This window comes from Myripristis murdjan, chromosome 15, assembly GCF_902150065.1.
Source record: "Myripristis murdjan chromosome 15, fMyrMur1.1, whole genome shotgun sequence".
Classification (NCBI taxonomy): Eukaryota; Metazoa; Chordata; class Actinopteri; order Holocentriformes; family Holocentridae; genus Myripristis; species Myripristis murdjan.
Window position 1 is genome coordinate 32493362 of NC_043994.1, and position 14200 is coordinate 32507561.

Below are 14200 nucleotides of genomic sequence, written 5' to 3' on the forward strand. Positions count from 1 at the left end.
TGATGACCCCTTTCTGAAGGGTTCCTCAAGGATCCTTCTGCAGTCCCCCTTATCATAAAAGTACTTTGAGGAACCTTCAGGGTGTTTTATACCGTAACCCTGTGTACAGGTTTCTCAGCAAGCCCTCACTGTTTACTTATTCTGTAAATACCGGGGTTCCTCAAGGATCCATTTTGGGCTCCCTTACCCAAAAACAAGTACATGTGCTGTGACTAAAGCAAAAAATGCATTTTCATCAAAAGATTCTGGGCTCTAATTTCCTGCTCTGTCCTCCTCCTGCTCTGCAGAGCTGCTGCTGGACTAAAGGCTGAGCTGCTTCAGGCTCCTGGTTCTAAAGTCTCTTCATGAATCCTGGCTGTGTTTTGGGTGTAACATGTAGTAAACCAATCAGAGCGCCGTCTCCCATCCCCTTTAAAAGCCAGGTGTGTCACACCTTGGTGGGTTGCTGTTTTAATGGAGGATTCTCCACGTAAGAAGGAAGGCTTCTCTGCAGACCCTCAAGGACCAAAGAGGTCCTTGAAGGTCTTCCAGGGGTCCTCAGCAAAAAGAAAAAACAATTTAAAGTTTGTGAAAGGTAACTGAACTGATCCAGCTTCACTGATATGACCTTTAAATCATTTTAATTGTTATACATTTAGCTTTCTTGTCGTTGTTTTTTTTTGCATTTTGTGGCTAATTTTCTATTAATTTTTGGTCATTTCTTGGGCAGAATTTTTTGAATTTTCCAGCAAACTCTGAGGAAAAACTAAATTTGCTTAGAAAAAGGTAAAATTGAAAATTAGCAAAAAAAATGATTGCAACATTATTTTAACAAAATAGCAAATAGACAGGACAATGTGTTTAAATGCTTGTGAAAAATGATCCCTAAAGGGCAAACTGACCTCAGATGGGGCTCTGCGGCTGACTGAAAGTTAACTTGGGCGTCCAGGACATGAAAAAGTTTGAAAAGCCCTGATTTAAACTGAAGTGATGCTGTCATTGACCCACACTGGACAGAGGTACTTTGACCACATATTAGACGGGTCCACAACAGTACTCTCAAAACATTTACATAAAGCAGATACAGTTGATTTTTGATAGATGATATGTATTTGGCTGCTGAAACACTGAAAGTGGCTGGTAAATGACTCCGGCAGCCACTTTTGGCAGAATCCCAGCTGTCGTCTTTTCTGTGCTAAATCAGTTTGGCCGCTCAAACGGCGACAGGGGCTGTTAAGCCATCGGCCACACGAAGAAGTTGCTCTCCTGTCCCATCTAATTTTTAATCCTGCATATTGTTTAATCCTCCATATTGGCAGTTTGCGTTGGGGAAATCAGAGTCTGACCTCTCTGGGCTTATCTGGACTGAAAAACAAGGAGAAGAAATCCTGCCGTCTACTCACTGCTCACTTCATCTGACTTGTTGACCTGAGATATGAAATAAATAAAATCACGTCCAGATGTAAGGAAATTACAAAAACAAGCCTGCTGCAGCAGAAACCTGATGAAAGGTCACAGACGTACTGCAGCACCGCTAAAGAGCTAATATTCTGCTTCCAACATCAGGTGGGCGGACAGACCGCTCCTTAATCCCAGAGAGGAAACTGCATTCACAGACACATAATACAATCACCTCGGGCATAAATTAGTTAATGCACATGGCAAAATGTGTGTGTGTATAGGTCGACTTTTTACACATTCTCAGTTTCTTATTTCTGTATTTATTTGTTGTTGTTTTTTTTACTGTAGGATTAATGCACATATTAATACCTAATGCACATAATGCACACACCTTTTTTAGACAAATTTCTAATGCATACATTTTCATATTTATTATTTCTTTTCTATTTCTTATAATTTTACTTATATACTTAAAATGTTCTTATTATTTTACTGACCCAACAATAAAGTTTCTGAATTTCTGATCTGATCTCTGTATCGTGAATAAATTACAGTGCATGAGATATTTTTAGCAAGTATATAAAAGGGATGATAAAATGATGAAAAAAATGAAATGATAAATAAAACCCATAAGGATGGGAAGTGTGTGAGGGAACACACTTTAACCCTTTGCATACTTGCATTCCTGGTTTAACTCTAATCCTGGTCTAACCTGGAATAACTTGGACTAACCTGGTTTAACCTGGTCTAATCTGGTCTAACCTCAGCTCTGGTCTAATCTGGTCTAACCAGAGTACGACCAGATCTCTTAGATCTCTGTCTGCCAGTGGATCGATTATCTGAAAAATCGTTCTTCTGATCGATTTCTGTCTGGGTGTGTTTGTTGCTGAGGACCTGAGGAGGTGCAGGGGGGAGTGTGAAGTCCTTTGGATGAGCAATTTACTTTTTAAATAAATCATTTTATCTTGTTATGTAAAGGACTTTTGAAAAGTGCTACACAAATTCAGTTTATTATCATCTATTATTATCATAAACCTCAGTGCTGCATTTAACCTGATTATTATCATTACTATAAATAATATAAGATAAGCTAAGATAAGATATTTCTTTATTAGTCCCACAGTGGGGAAATTTCAAGCATTACAGTAGCAAAGTGGATAGCAAAATATGAAGCAAATTTACATTATAAACAGATAATAAACAGCAGCAAGCAATATAAACACTATAAACAAGGAATATAGAAAAAAAAAAAAAAATATTATTCCTGTTGTTGATCGGCGTGCAGTGGAAGTGAAAGAGTCGTGCCTCACCTTCGTCAGTGCCGTCCATGATGGACACGCTGTCGTTTCTGGACAGGAAGGGCGACTCCGTAAACAGCGCCCTCACCTGGACACAGCAGGGACAGCACAGCAGGTCAGTGAACGTATCCAATTCATTTATTTTTTTAAAACCTACCCGACTACCCTCATTCATATTTACGCACATATCTGTCTGTTTCCTGTTTTATCTTTCTCACCGATCTCTCCGTCAGCATCAATAATCTCTCTATTTCTGTTTGTGTTGACAAATCAAATCATCTAAATCATCTGAGCAGATCAGTGGTGCTTCACTCAGCCACTGACTTAATGAACATTACAGGAGCTCATAACCTCAGCCCTGTTCCCCTTTAAATCAAACACGTCCATTTGCATTATTATATTTAAACAAGGGAACCCCCCCTCCACCCCCCCTCAAATCAGCCCTGGTTGACCCAATCAGGAGTCAGTCTGATAACAGGAGCAAAGCTACAGATTAAATCACATTTTGGCTGACTGGCCTAGTCCTGTTATTACTGATTACTTAAAAGCTTTAATAGACTTTTTCTTTCTGGGCCCTGAAATCATGAGGAGGAGGAGCGGCGCTGGGATGGAGGGGCATTAGCCTCCCGTGGGGATATTAGCTAAAGCAATTCAATTGCATAATGTGGCCGGATAAAGCTCCTCCAGCAGCGGCGGCGGCGGCGTGCTCGGTGAGCTCCTGCCACCAGCTGATTATGCAACTGCAGTCCGTGTCGTCTGTCTACCTTCCTACCTGTTCTGGATCCTTCCACCTTCACCTCACAGCTACACATCATGCAGGTGGCACACAGGTGTGTGAGGGTGCTCAGGTCTGCAGCACGAAGCATCAAACTGCACCTGATGATTAGTTTCAATGCTGATTCATTTATCAGCTATTTTTTCCATTAATCAATAAACCGTTTCATGTGTAAAGTGTCAAAATAAGAAATCCGAGTCCAAAGTGACGTTCTGAAATGTCTTCCCCAGTCTGACCAGCAGCCGAAAAACAACAACAAAGCATTCATTTGATAAAGAGGAAGACAGTCCGAATATTTTAGTGAAGCTGACATCAAACATTTTGAATTTTTGTTTCATAAAAACTGTCATCATCACTGCTCAAAACAACAGTTAATTTTCTGTTGACTGACTAAGAGAAAGACCGAACTGATCCAACATGGAGAGATCCTGCAAGCTGTGTGAGTGTGTGTGTGTGTGTGTGTGTGTCTCACCCGGTCCAGCAGCTGGGTGGCCTTCTGGCCCGGCAGCAGCCTCAGGCCGGCCGTGGCCCTCAGCACCAGCGGGGTGCTGCTCCAGAGGTGGAGGGGCACGCTGTCCCGGGCCACCGCCAGCAACTCCAGGATCCCTGCAGTGCACTGCACACACACACACACACACACACACACACACACACACACACACACACACACACACACACACACACACACACACACACACACACACACACACACACAGAGGACAGTTTTTCTTCATTCAAGCACCACAAACTTTCCAGAACCCGTGGAGTTCAGGGACAGGCTTTACTTTCTGTTTCAACTGTGAATCGACTGAAGCGCAGGAACTGTGGTTCTAATGAGGCTGTAAATAATCATCATTTTCACCGTCCACTGATCTCTGTCACACACTGCTGTACCTGCTGCCTGACAGACAGTCTGCTGTAATATCTGTTATATATGAGAGCAGCAACCAAAGACTCAGGCTGATCTGAAACCAGTTCAACATGTTGGCACACAGACCGAGCAGCAAACACCTCCCGTCCCAGAGGGCCACACATGCAGGGCCCAAAATCAACACTGGCTCACCTGCCAGCTGCAGGTGCACTGAGAACATTTACCAGCTGAAGGTATTCATCATTTACATCCTGTGGATTTCAGCTTCATGTTTCAGTCAGGATGTCAGAGCTGCTCCTCACAGGAACACCAACCTCGTCGCTTTTCTCTTCGTCTCCATGTTTTCTTGTTGGAGGCTGGACAACAGAAGCGTGTCGCCTCATCTCTAATAACACGTAACACGCGTGTTTCTGATGACAGACGCGGCGTACAGAGCAGCTTGATCTGACTGGCTGATGTTATCACAGGTACGGTGGACAGTGAGGGTCAGCACAGCGTTCACCTCACCCTGTGATGTGATTCCTAATTACTGACCCCAACTTATTTACCCAGCAAACCCCAAATTAGCCACATTCGGTGGGTAAAGAACAAAGTCTGCCTCCAACTTCTGTGAGGCAAGTGTGGACGGGTTACACCTGAGCCGCGCTCGATCTGTTCACTGTTAAAAAAAAACAAAACTATTTGAATACTGATTTGCTGTCGATCACCATGGCAACAATCAAAGCTTCGAGTCATTCGGGTCAGACCTGTGTTGTGCGCAGCTGTGTGACACGTGTGTTTGTGTGATTTATTGCTGCAACAAGACAAAGCACCACCACACAGTCCTTGCAGGAAACACACTTTGTTAATGAACAAATTCAGATTCTTCTGATAAACTACTCATAGTCCTAGTCACACCGTGGTGATAACAGAGAGGATGGTGATAACAGAGAGGATGGTGATAACAGAGAGGATGGTGATAACAGCAGCACGAGTGGGCTCGCCGTGTCCCGTGCGGGCGGCGTGGAGCGGCTGTACCTTGTCTGGATCGTCGGCGTAGGCAGACAGGCCAGGCTTTATGGCTTTGAACGTCTCATGGGCCAGTTTAGGAGCTTCTGGAGAGAAGAAAAACCACAACAATATGAATTAATGTTCAGTATCTCAACAATCAACATTCAAATTGAAGCAATTCAACAGCATTTTCAACACTCTGCATCAAACTGAGTGACGACACTCAGAAACAGGAAGTGTGTAACAGGTTTGAGGGCAGGGACACGTCACCAAACTTCACCCTCACCACCACCAACACCAAGAGGCACAAAACCCTGAGAGTGCTGACGCCACGTCTGGTGTTAAACTGCTTTCTAAACCAAACTTTGGCTGAACAGTGGCTCAGCTCCTATGGTTAGCATTTCCTGTTAGCTTAGCAGAAAGACTTGAAGTCTATGGGAGTCGTTAGCCTGGCTCTGTCAAAATGAAACAATAAACCAACATCCTGGAACAGAGCTGAGAGACCCGGAGCCTCGGCCTCCATGTTTGTGGTCCCTCAGCTCTTCATGGCGGAGCACATGTGTGTGTGTGTGTGTGTGTGTGTGTGTGTGTGTGTGTCTGTGTGTGTGTGTGTGTGTGTGTGTGTGTGTTAGGCAGCCATGTGCTTGAGCAGCGTTAGCTCCACAGCTAACAAAGGAGCCAAAACAGCACTCAGCCTGTGTGATTTAGCTTAGCGGTGAAATGCGCTAACTAAGCCATTTGGCTGTGGCTGGGCAGGAAACTTTGGCCCGGCGGTGTAAGCCTAATAAAATAAAAACCCTAAAACGCTCTAATGAGTTTGTGTGCGCTCTGACTCGGCCAACATCAAAGCAGGATTTAAGCCTGAAAGCCTCTCTTGTTTCACAGCCATTCAAATCTGGTAATTAATATTTAGTGTGGATTTTAAATACACTAAAAGCAGCACAGTGGGGCATTAGGTCCACTATTTTAAACTTTATTATTTAATCTGAATGCATCCATATGAATCCATTTAGCTTAGATCACAGGGACGCAGCCTGACAGGAAACACACATCAGACCGACAACATATCACATTAAACACTGTGTTAAACACTGTGCTAAACACTGTTAAACACTGTGTTAAACACAATGTTTAACACAGTGTTTAACACAGTGTTTAACACTGTGTTAAACACAGTTTAACACAGTGTTAAACACTGAGTATGTTTACATGCAAACCGTATTCCTGTTTTAACCGGAATATTCACAATATATTGTCATGTAAACACACCGAACCCAATTAAGGTCATATTCCGGTTGGAGAGAATTCTGAATCAGACTCCTGGCATGTGCCTGTTCCAACCGGAATACTGTGCCATGTAAACACCTTAGTCGGAAAACGCCCCGAACCGGAATATTCAGTCACGTCTGAGCATGCTCGACTCACAAGGAATCCTGGGGCGTCTTTGTTGCTATGGTTACTGCAAGCGGGGAAAACAACCTGGCAAACAGCAGCAAGAGCCAGGAGACTGCAGTCTGCCTTCAGCTAATGAAAGATTTTAATATCATGGAGTATATCGATGGGAGAAAACATTGAAATAGCGAGAGCTTCTTCTTCTACTGCTTCTCCTTCTTCTGTATTTCCGGCAGACCAGACGCCTATACGCGTGCTGCTGCCCCCCGCAGGCTGAGTGTCGCATTACGTCAGAGAGTGGAATACGCCGAAACACGGGGGCATGCCAAGTGACATGTAAACGGAATATTCCAGTTGCCGCGGCGCAGTTACCTTAACCGAAATATTGACCTGAACCGGAATATGGTGTGCATGTAAACGCAGTCACTGTTAAACACTGTGTTAGACATCATATTACACATTATATTACACATTATACATTATACTAACCATACACATTATACATTATATTAACCATATCACCTATTTAACCTCTCGTCCAATCAGATTTCATCTCCACATCACATCACACTGACATGAACTGTGTTCTACTGTATCGCACTGCATTCCACTGTATTCTACTGTATCGCACTGTAATCCACTGTATTCTATTGTATCGCACTGCATTCCACTGTATTCTACTGTATCCCAATGTATTCTACTGTATCCCACTGTAATCCACTGTATTCTATTGTATCGCACTGTATTCTACTGTACCCCACTGTGTTCTACTGTGTTCACTGCAGCTGTGTTCTTTACCGTTCTGCTCCAGTTGGAACTGGAACACGTGGATTCTGGTCCCAGTGCTCCCAGCATCAAACATGATGCCATACTGGAAGCGGCCACGGGTGGCAGGTCCGCCCGGCTGGGACGCCGGCGGGACGTGCGGCGGCAGTCGGAAGGCTGCGTGCGGCGCAGCGGCGTAGTGACGCTTCACGAACATCAGGTACGCCAGCAGGCAGCACGCCAAAATAAAAGCACCGGCCAGCTTTGGCTTCTTCATGGCCTCGCATTCTCTGATGGCAGGGTCACCTGCTGCACGCCAAGCTCTGCCGTCCTGCGCACACACACACACACACACACACACACACACACACACACACACACACACACACACACACACACACACACACACACAAAGGGAACAGGTCTGTTAGCTTTAATCAGGACGCAGAACATTACAGCGCTGAATGTTTTGTCAGAGTTTCTGGACAGGAGAGTAAAACGGATGATGTCATGCACCTTCATCCTCCACTACAGAACACACTCCTCATCCTCATCCTCATCCTCGTCTTCAGCATCACACAGAGACATGGCTGCTGTCTCTGCTCCACTTCCATTTCCCACACACACAGTAACCAGACCGACGCCACACCGAGAGAAGCTGCTGCCTGCCAGGACACACAGCACGGTGTGTGTGTGTGTGTGTGTGTGTGTGTGTGTGTGTGTGTGTGTGTGTGTACGCTGATAGATCCTGTCCATCTGTGTACGACCAGACAGACAAACTGGTTGCCCGTAGCAACAATTTGTCGTCATGCCCTCCCACAGGAGGCGACGCCATCCTTCACTTTAACAGCCATGATGGAAACTGACGTGTTTGATTATAATAATTCACCTGAAATTCACTGACATGACTGATGGAAACACAGAGCGATCATGTGGAAGTCGCTCCTGATCACATTCATGCTGTGACTTATTATGGGATGCATCCTGTTCCAGATGGCTGAAATCACGCTGCCTGTGGTTATAGACAGATGCAGTCACTTAGACCATGAAAACACACTTCCTGTTCTGGCCTGCAGGGTTTCTGTGCAGGCGACTGAACCGGTCACACCGAGCGGCTGAGCGGAGAGGGCCGACCTGTCCGGCTGCTTTTCTGCTTCATCAGGTATAGAAATACAACCTGGACAGAAGTAGAACTGAAACTTCCTCTTTATTTCTCCCAGAAATCCCTCTGGACCACGTCGGCTGTGCTCTGTTTGCTCAGCTCAAACTGAGGCTCTCTGAACACACAGCAGATCACAGATATAACACAGACGTGCAGTGAAAATGTACAATTATAAACACATACACACACACAGTGTGTGTCAGTGAGGTGTGTGTTAGTGTGTGTGTCAGTGAGGTGTGTGTGTCAGTGTGTGTGTGTCAGTGAGATGTGTGTGTGTCAGTGAGGTGTGTGTCAGTGAGGTGTGTGTCAGTGAGGTGTGTGTCAGTGAGGTGTGTGTGTTAGTGTGTGTGTCAGTGAGGTGTGTGTTAGTGTGTGTGTCAGTGAGGTGTGTGTGTCAGTGAGGTGTGTGTGTCAGTGAGGTGTGTGTGTCAGTGAGGTGTGTGTGTCAGTGAGGTGTGTGTGTCAGTGAGGTGTGTGTGTCAGTGAGGTGTGTGTCAGTGAGGTGTGTGTGTTAGTGTGTGTGTCAGTGAGATGTGTGTCAGTGAGGTGTGTGTGTGTGTGTGTGTTAGTGTGTGTGTCAGTGAGGTGTGTGTGTGTTAGTGTGTGTGTCAGTGAGGTGTGTGTGTGTGTTAGTGTGTGTGTCAGTGAGGTGTGTGTGTGTGTTAGTGTGTGTGTCAGTGAGGTGTGTGTGTGTTAGTGTGTGTGTCAGTGAGGTGTGTGTGTGTGTTAGTGTGTGTGTCAGTGAGGTGTGTGTGTGTTAGTGTGTGTGTCAGTGAGGTGTGTGTGTGTCAGTGTGTGTGTCAGTGTGAGAGACCGTCACACTGCTTGTAATGTCAAAGCATCCTGCTACTGTTACTGCTACAACTACCACAACTTCTACCACAACTTCTACTACAACTTCTACTACTGCTAGTACAAATACAACTACTCCTCCCTGTAGTACTCCTCCCTGTAGTACTCCTCCCTGTAGTACTCCTCCCTGTAGTACTCCTCCCTGTAGTACTCCTACCTGTAGTACTCCTACCTGTAGCAGTGCAGGTGTGCTCCGTGTCTCTGGTGGAAACAGGAAGCTGCTCTCTCCTGTTAGCAGCAGCTAGCCGTTAGCCGTTAGCCGTTAGCAGGAGGTTATCTCGGCGGCAGGCTAAGCTAACAGGCTAGGCTAACAGAGCAGCGTGTGTGTGTGGACTCACCGGGCAGAAAGCAGCACCATGCGGCTCTTTTTCTCTTCTTTATTCACTTTTCACCGCCATGTTGACTCCACTGCCTTCCTCCCGACCTGCCGCTCACACATACACACTGTCGCTGTCTGATGACGACAGAGAGGGAGGCGGTGACGTGGAGGAAAACACGACTCACTTTTCTTCCTCCTTTATTTGAACAGGTTGAGGTCAGGTGGGCTCCGTGCAGTGCACATGCTACATACACATTCATTAAAAAAACAACAACAACAACAAAAAAAACAATGCAAATATACTTAAGTACAAAAATAATGAAAAAATAAATAACAAAAATAAAATGTAGAGGAAGGAAAGAATAAAAAAAGCCTGCTCACAGTTTTACATTTTCAATAGTCGTCAAATATGTGTTAAAAACTGAATCTTTAAAAATTTAAAAGGGGGATAGTTTTTTAAACCAAATCATTTTATGTATATAATATTTAGCCAGAAATAATGATCAAGTTAATTAGATAAGTTTCAACATGTTCACTTTTTTTCCTTCTCATTCAGTTTGGATTCTGGACTTATGAAAACAAGCCTCATAATACAGGAATTATGAAGCATTCAAAAAACAAAAGACAGTTTATGTTGTTTTTAATGCAAATTTCACGTCACATCAGTCTCACAGACTGATCACACAAACAGTTTTACAGAGTTAGTGACTTTATATTTTTATTTATTTATTTATTTATTTATTTATTTATCAACATGTTGGCGCTGCATCCTGAACTCATCCATTATGTGTGTGTGTGTGTGTGTGTGTGTGTGTGTGTGTGTGTGTGTGGTGTGTGTGTGTGTGTGTGTGGTGCCTGGCAGGTGTCAGTCATGTTGCTGAACGTTTGGCGAGTTGCTCCAGTTTCTCCACTTTCCATGACAACAAACCACAGAGCAAACCAGAGCGATTTCACCTCATCAAGTCAAAATCCCTGCAGGAGTGTGTCAGGGTTAGGGTTCTGTGTGTGTGTGTGTGTGTGTGTGTGTGTGTGTGTGTGTTCTGACGCTGCTGTTAACCCTTTGAGAAACCTGTTTTATCCTCTGAAAGTGTGAGTCTGTGCACACACCAGCTGCTGTTCAAACAAACAAAATGAGATTTCTCACCATGAATCTTCAGCAGCACAAATACCTAGGAGGGAAAAAACAGTAAAAAATAAAACAGAATAAAATAAAATAAAATGATGAAATTTTATTTATATAGTACCTTTCAAGAAAATAAATTAACAATAATAATAAAAAATAAAAGAGGAAGCAAATATCAAGAACAGGTAAGAACAACAAAATATATTTAAAAAAAAAATCAGAGGAGAACATGAGGCCAGTAAAATCCAGAGGAGGAACGGACCAATCACAGCTCGGACAGGTGCGGCTGCAGGTGAACCCCCGAGAGCCAAACCGGACCTCCGGCTTTTTGTCTCCACTTTTCCCGCCTTTTTCCCCTGACAGGAAGCAGCAGCTCACGTGCGCGGCGGCGTGCACGTGCTGTCTGCTGACAATATGGCAGCAGCTGCTGCTGCGACAGTTTGCTTCAACTTTACCGCCGGCTGCTCCTTTCATTACCTCAATTAACTATCATCAGGCCTGACACACACACACACACACACACACACACAGTCATACATACATCAGCGGGTGAATGAGCCACACTGAGGAGCCTGGGGAATATGTGTGTGTGTGTGTGTGTGTGTGTGTGTGATGGTTTTGCAGATATTCAATTAGAGCTGCTGATATTCAAAGTGAGTGCAGATGCCGAGGAGGCGGAGAATCACCATATGGCTGAGAGAGAGAGTGTGTCTGAGTGAGTTGGGGGCGTGTGTGTGTGTGTGTGTGTGTGTGTATGTGGTTCCAGAGGGGCCTTTCTCTGTTATCATTGATCAGCAGAGTGGAAAGAGGTGGGAACAACTGTTGCTCTCTAACTGCTGCCACTCACATCCTGATCCGTCACCCAGAGAAGAAAAACTGATCATTTATCAATCCCCTCCACGTTATTGATCCCTGAGGGGAAACTGGCTCAGCTGCTGTAGCTCAGATCCCCAAGAGAAGAATTAGACTATAACCACAAGTGAAATGATAGGAAATAGAAAAAGAAAATAAGAAATAGAAATATATAGAATATATATTTATAAATACAGACACACACACACACACACACACACACACACACAGGGAAGCTGCGCTGTTGACCAGCTGTCCTGCAGGTGGAGGTGACTCCACAGTGAAATGGTTAAACAGTTAAATAGGGAATTTGTTCCTGTGAAGGCAGGCCGTCCCGCTGTGGAGGTGCACACACACACACACACACACACACACACACACCTCCATGCTGTTTCTGCTGGTGGTGTCTCTGTGATCAATAATCAGCCCCGCTCCTCTGTCTGGGGGGAACCAGGCTCCTAAACTCTGAGACATATTTAAAGGAATATTCCAATGTTTTGGGCAAAATCCCCTTTCCCTGTCCCCAGACTGAGACCAGATGTTGGACACCATCTTCTCCTCTGCACGTCCAGTGATTCAGTTCCTGTGGGTAGCATTTCCTATTAGCTTAGCATAAAGACTTGAAGTCTATGGGAATCGTTAGCCTGGCTCTGTGAAAGTGAAAGAGCAGCAGCAGCTCTGCAGCGTCTGACTCAGGGAAGGTCATGAGGTCACCAGCATTTCCAGGTTTCATCCTGTAAATAACATGAATGTTGTCACCAAACTTTATGCCCACCTGGCAAAACATGTCACACCTGCATGAGGTGGAAAGGATTTCTATTGAATGTACATATCAGGTGGTGAAAAATACTTCAAATCCTTTAAGTATCAGTGTGTTCATGTTAATGTGTGTTACTGGGCTCCTCCAGGCTCCTCCTCAGTCTGCTCAGTGACAGGGAGGATAATGTGGGAGCTGCCTGGAGACGACATCCGTCGGTACATTACAGCATCACCGAGTCCATCTCCTTGTTTGCTTTTTGCATAAAAAAATATGAAAGTCAACATGATTGGACAAAGTGACCCGACGCTGAGGATCAATAACAGCTCAGCCAATCACAATCAGCCGTTGGGAGCATCTTTCTTCCCGTGGCTGTGTGTTTTCCTCTGCAGCTGAACGACCTCGCCGACACAGATTCACCTCATTTGTATTTTATTTCAGGCCTCAACTCGGAAAGTCTAAGGAAAGTTTCATTTCCTCTCTCTCTCTCTCTCTCTGTCTGTCTGTCTGTCTGTCTCTCTCTCTCTCTCTCTGTCTGTCTCTCTCTCTCTCTCTCTCTGTCTGTCTCTCTCTCTCTCTCTCTCTCTCTCCCTCTCTCTCTCCACACACACTTCAGTGGAGCTTTTGTCTCTCGCCCCGTCGGTCCAGATGCCGGGGGACAATAGGCTCCGCCCCCCCGGGTCCCCGGAGCCCGCGACCTTCGCCTCACATTGTCACTTACAATTAATGGGTTAAATGGTGGCGTGCCGGCAGTTTGGCGCCGGCCTCTGATTTCTCACAGGAATACGTGTTCCTGCCGTGACCTCTGACCTCTCACCTCCTCGCCGCCTGCGAGGCTGAGCATGTCACATGACCCTGACGGACACGTGACAGGAGAACTGTGTCTGTCATATTTACAGTGAGTCCTGTGGGAAGAGGCTGTCAAAAACCCAGAAACAGGAAAAAGCTCCAACAGTCAGACTCCTGCAGCTGTTTGCTGTTTGTGTTGTTGTTGTTTGTGTTGTTGGTGTTTGTGTTGTTGGTGTTTGTATTGTTGTTGTTTTCCCTCCAGGCCCACCAGCACCACAGCCTCAGTTCAGCTTCAGAATCAGTGACTGGGCACGTCTGTTTGTTTTTGCTGACGCAGCCTTTTGGAGCCACTTGTGATGGAAGTCAGAGTCAGAAAAACTTTATTGATCTGCAAGAGGACATTTGGCCAGCTGCACCTGCAAAAATATACATAAGCATAAGAGAAATTATAAGAAACAGAAGGGGAAAAATAAGAAATATAAAAATATGTGCATTAGAGCTTTGTTAAAAAAAAAAAAAAGTGTAATATGTCAAAATATGAGCATTAGTCCTACAGTGACATCACATCAGTACACACAAAAATGAGAACAGGTGAAAGTGCACCTGCAGGGGAGCCACCTTGTGAACGTGGCCGACCAATCAGACAACAGGACTGGATGCGGACCTCCGTTGTCATGGTTACAGTGCGTCACCAGCATCACTGACTTTTGGCACTTTTCACCTCAAAGCAGCACGCAGCCTGCTGATGCTGAGCAGTGAGGAGCTCTGAGACGTTTCAGCCAGGATGAGCTGGATTTGTTGTTGTTGTTGTTGTTGTTGTTGTTTGTAAACACAACATTCAGACTTGGCCCCTCCCCCCTGGCTCAGCTAACCAC

General features: G+C 45.1%; 1 protein-coding gene across 4 annotated transcripts in view; it reads right to left on the reverse strand.

The window, feature by feature from the left end:
• entpd6 (ectonucleoside triphosphate diphosphohydrolase 6) overlaps positions 1–9960 on the reverse strand; it is a 19732-nt gene extending 9772 nt beyond the window's left edge. For all 4 annotated transcript variants that reach the window (XM_030071267.1, XM_030071266.1, XM_030071268.1 and 1 more), the window contains exons 1-5: positions 9824–9960; positions 7505–7802; positions 5342–5418; positions 3926–4069; positions 2691–2766 (exon numbers count right to left, since the gene is read on the reverse strand). In XM_030071267.1, coding sequence (XP_029927127.1) covers positions 2691–2766; positions 3926–4069; positions 5342–5418; positions 7505–7748 — 541 coding nt within the window. In that variant the 5' untranslated portion in view covers positions 7749–7802; positions 9824–9960. The remainder of the gene's footprint in view (positions 1–2690; positions 2767–3925; positions 4070–5341; positions 5419–7504; positions 7803–9823) is intronic.
• Between the last annotated feature and the right edge of the window lie 4240 nt (positions 9961–14200).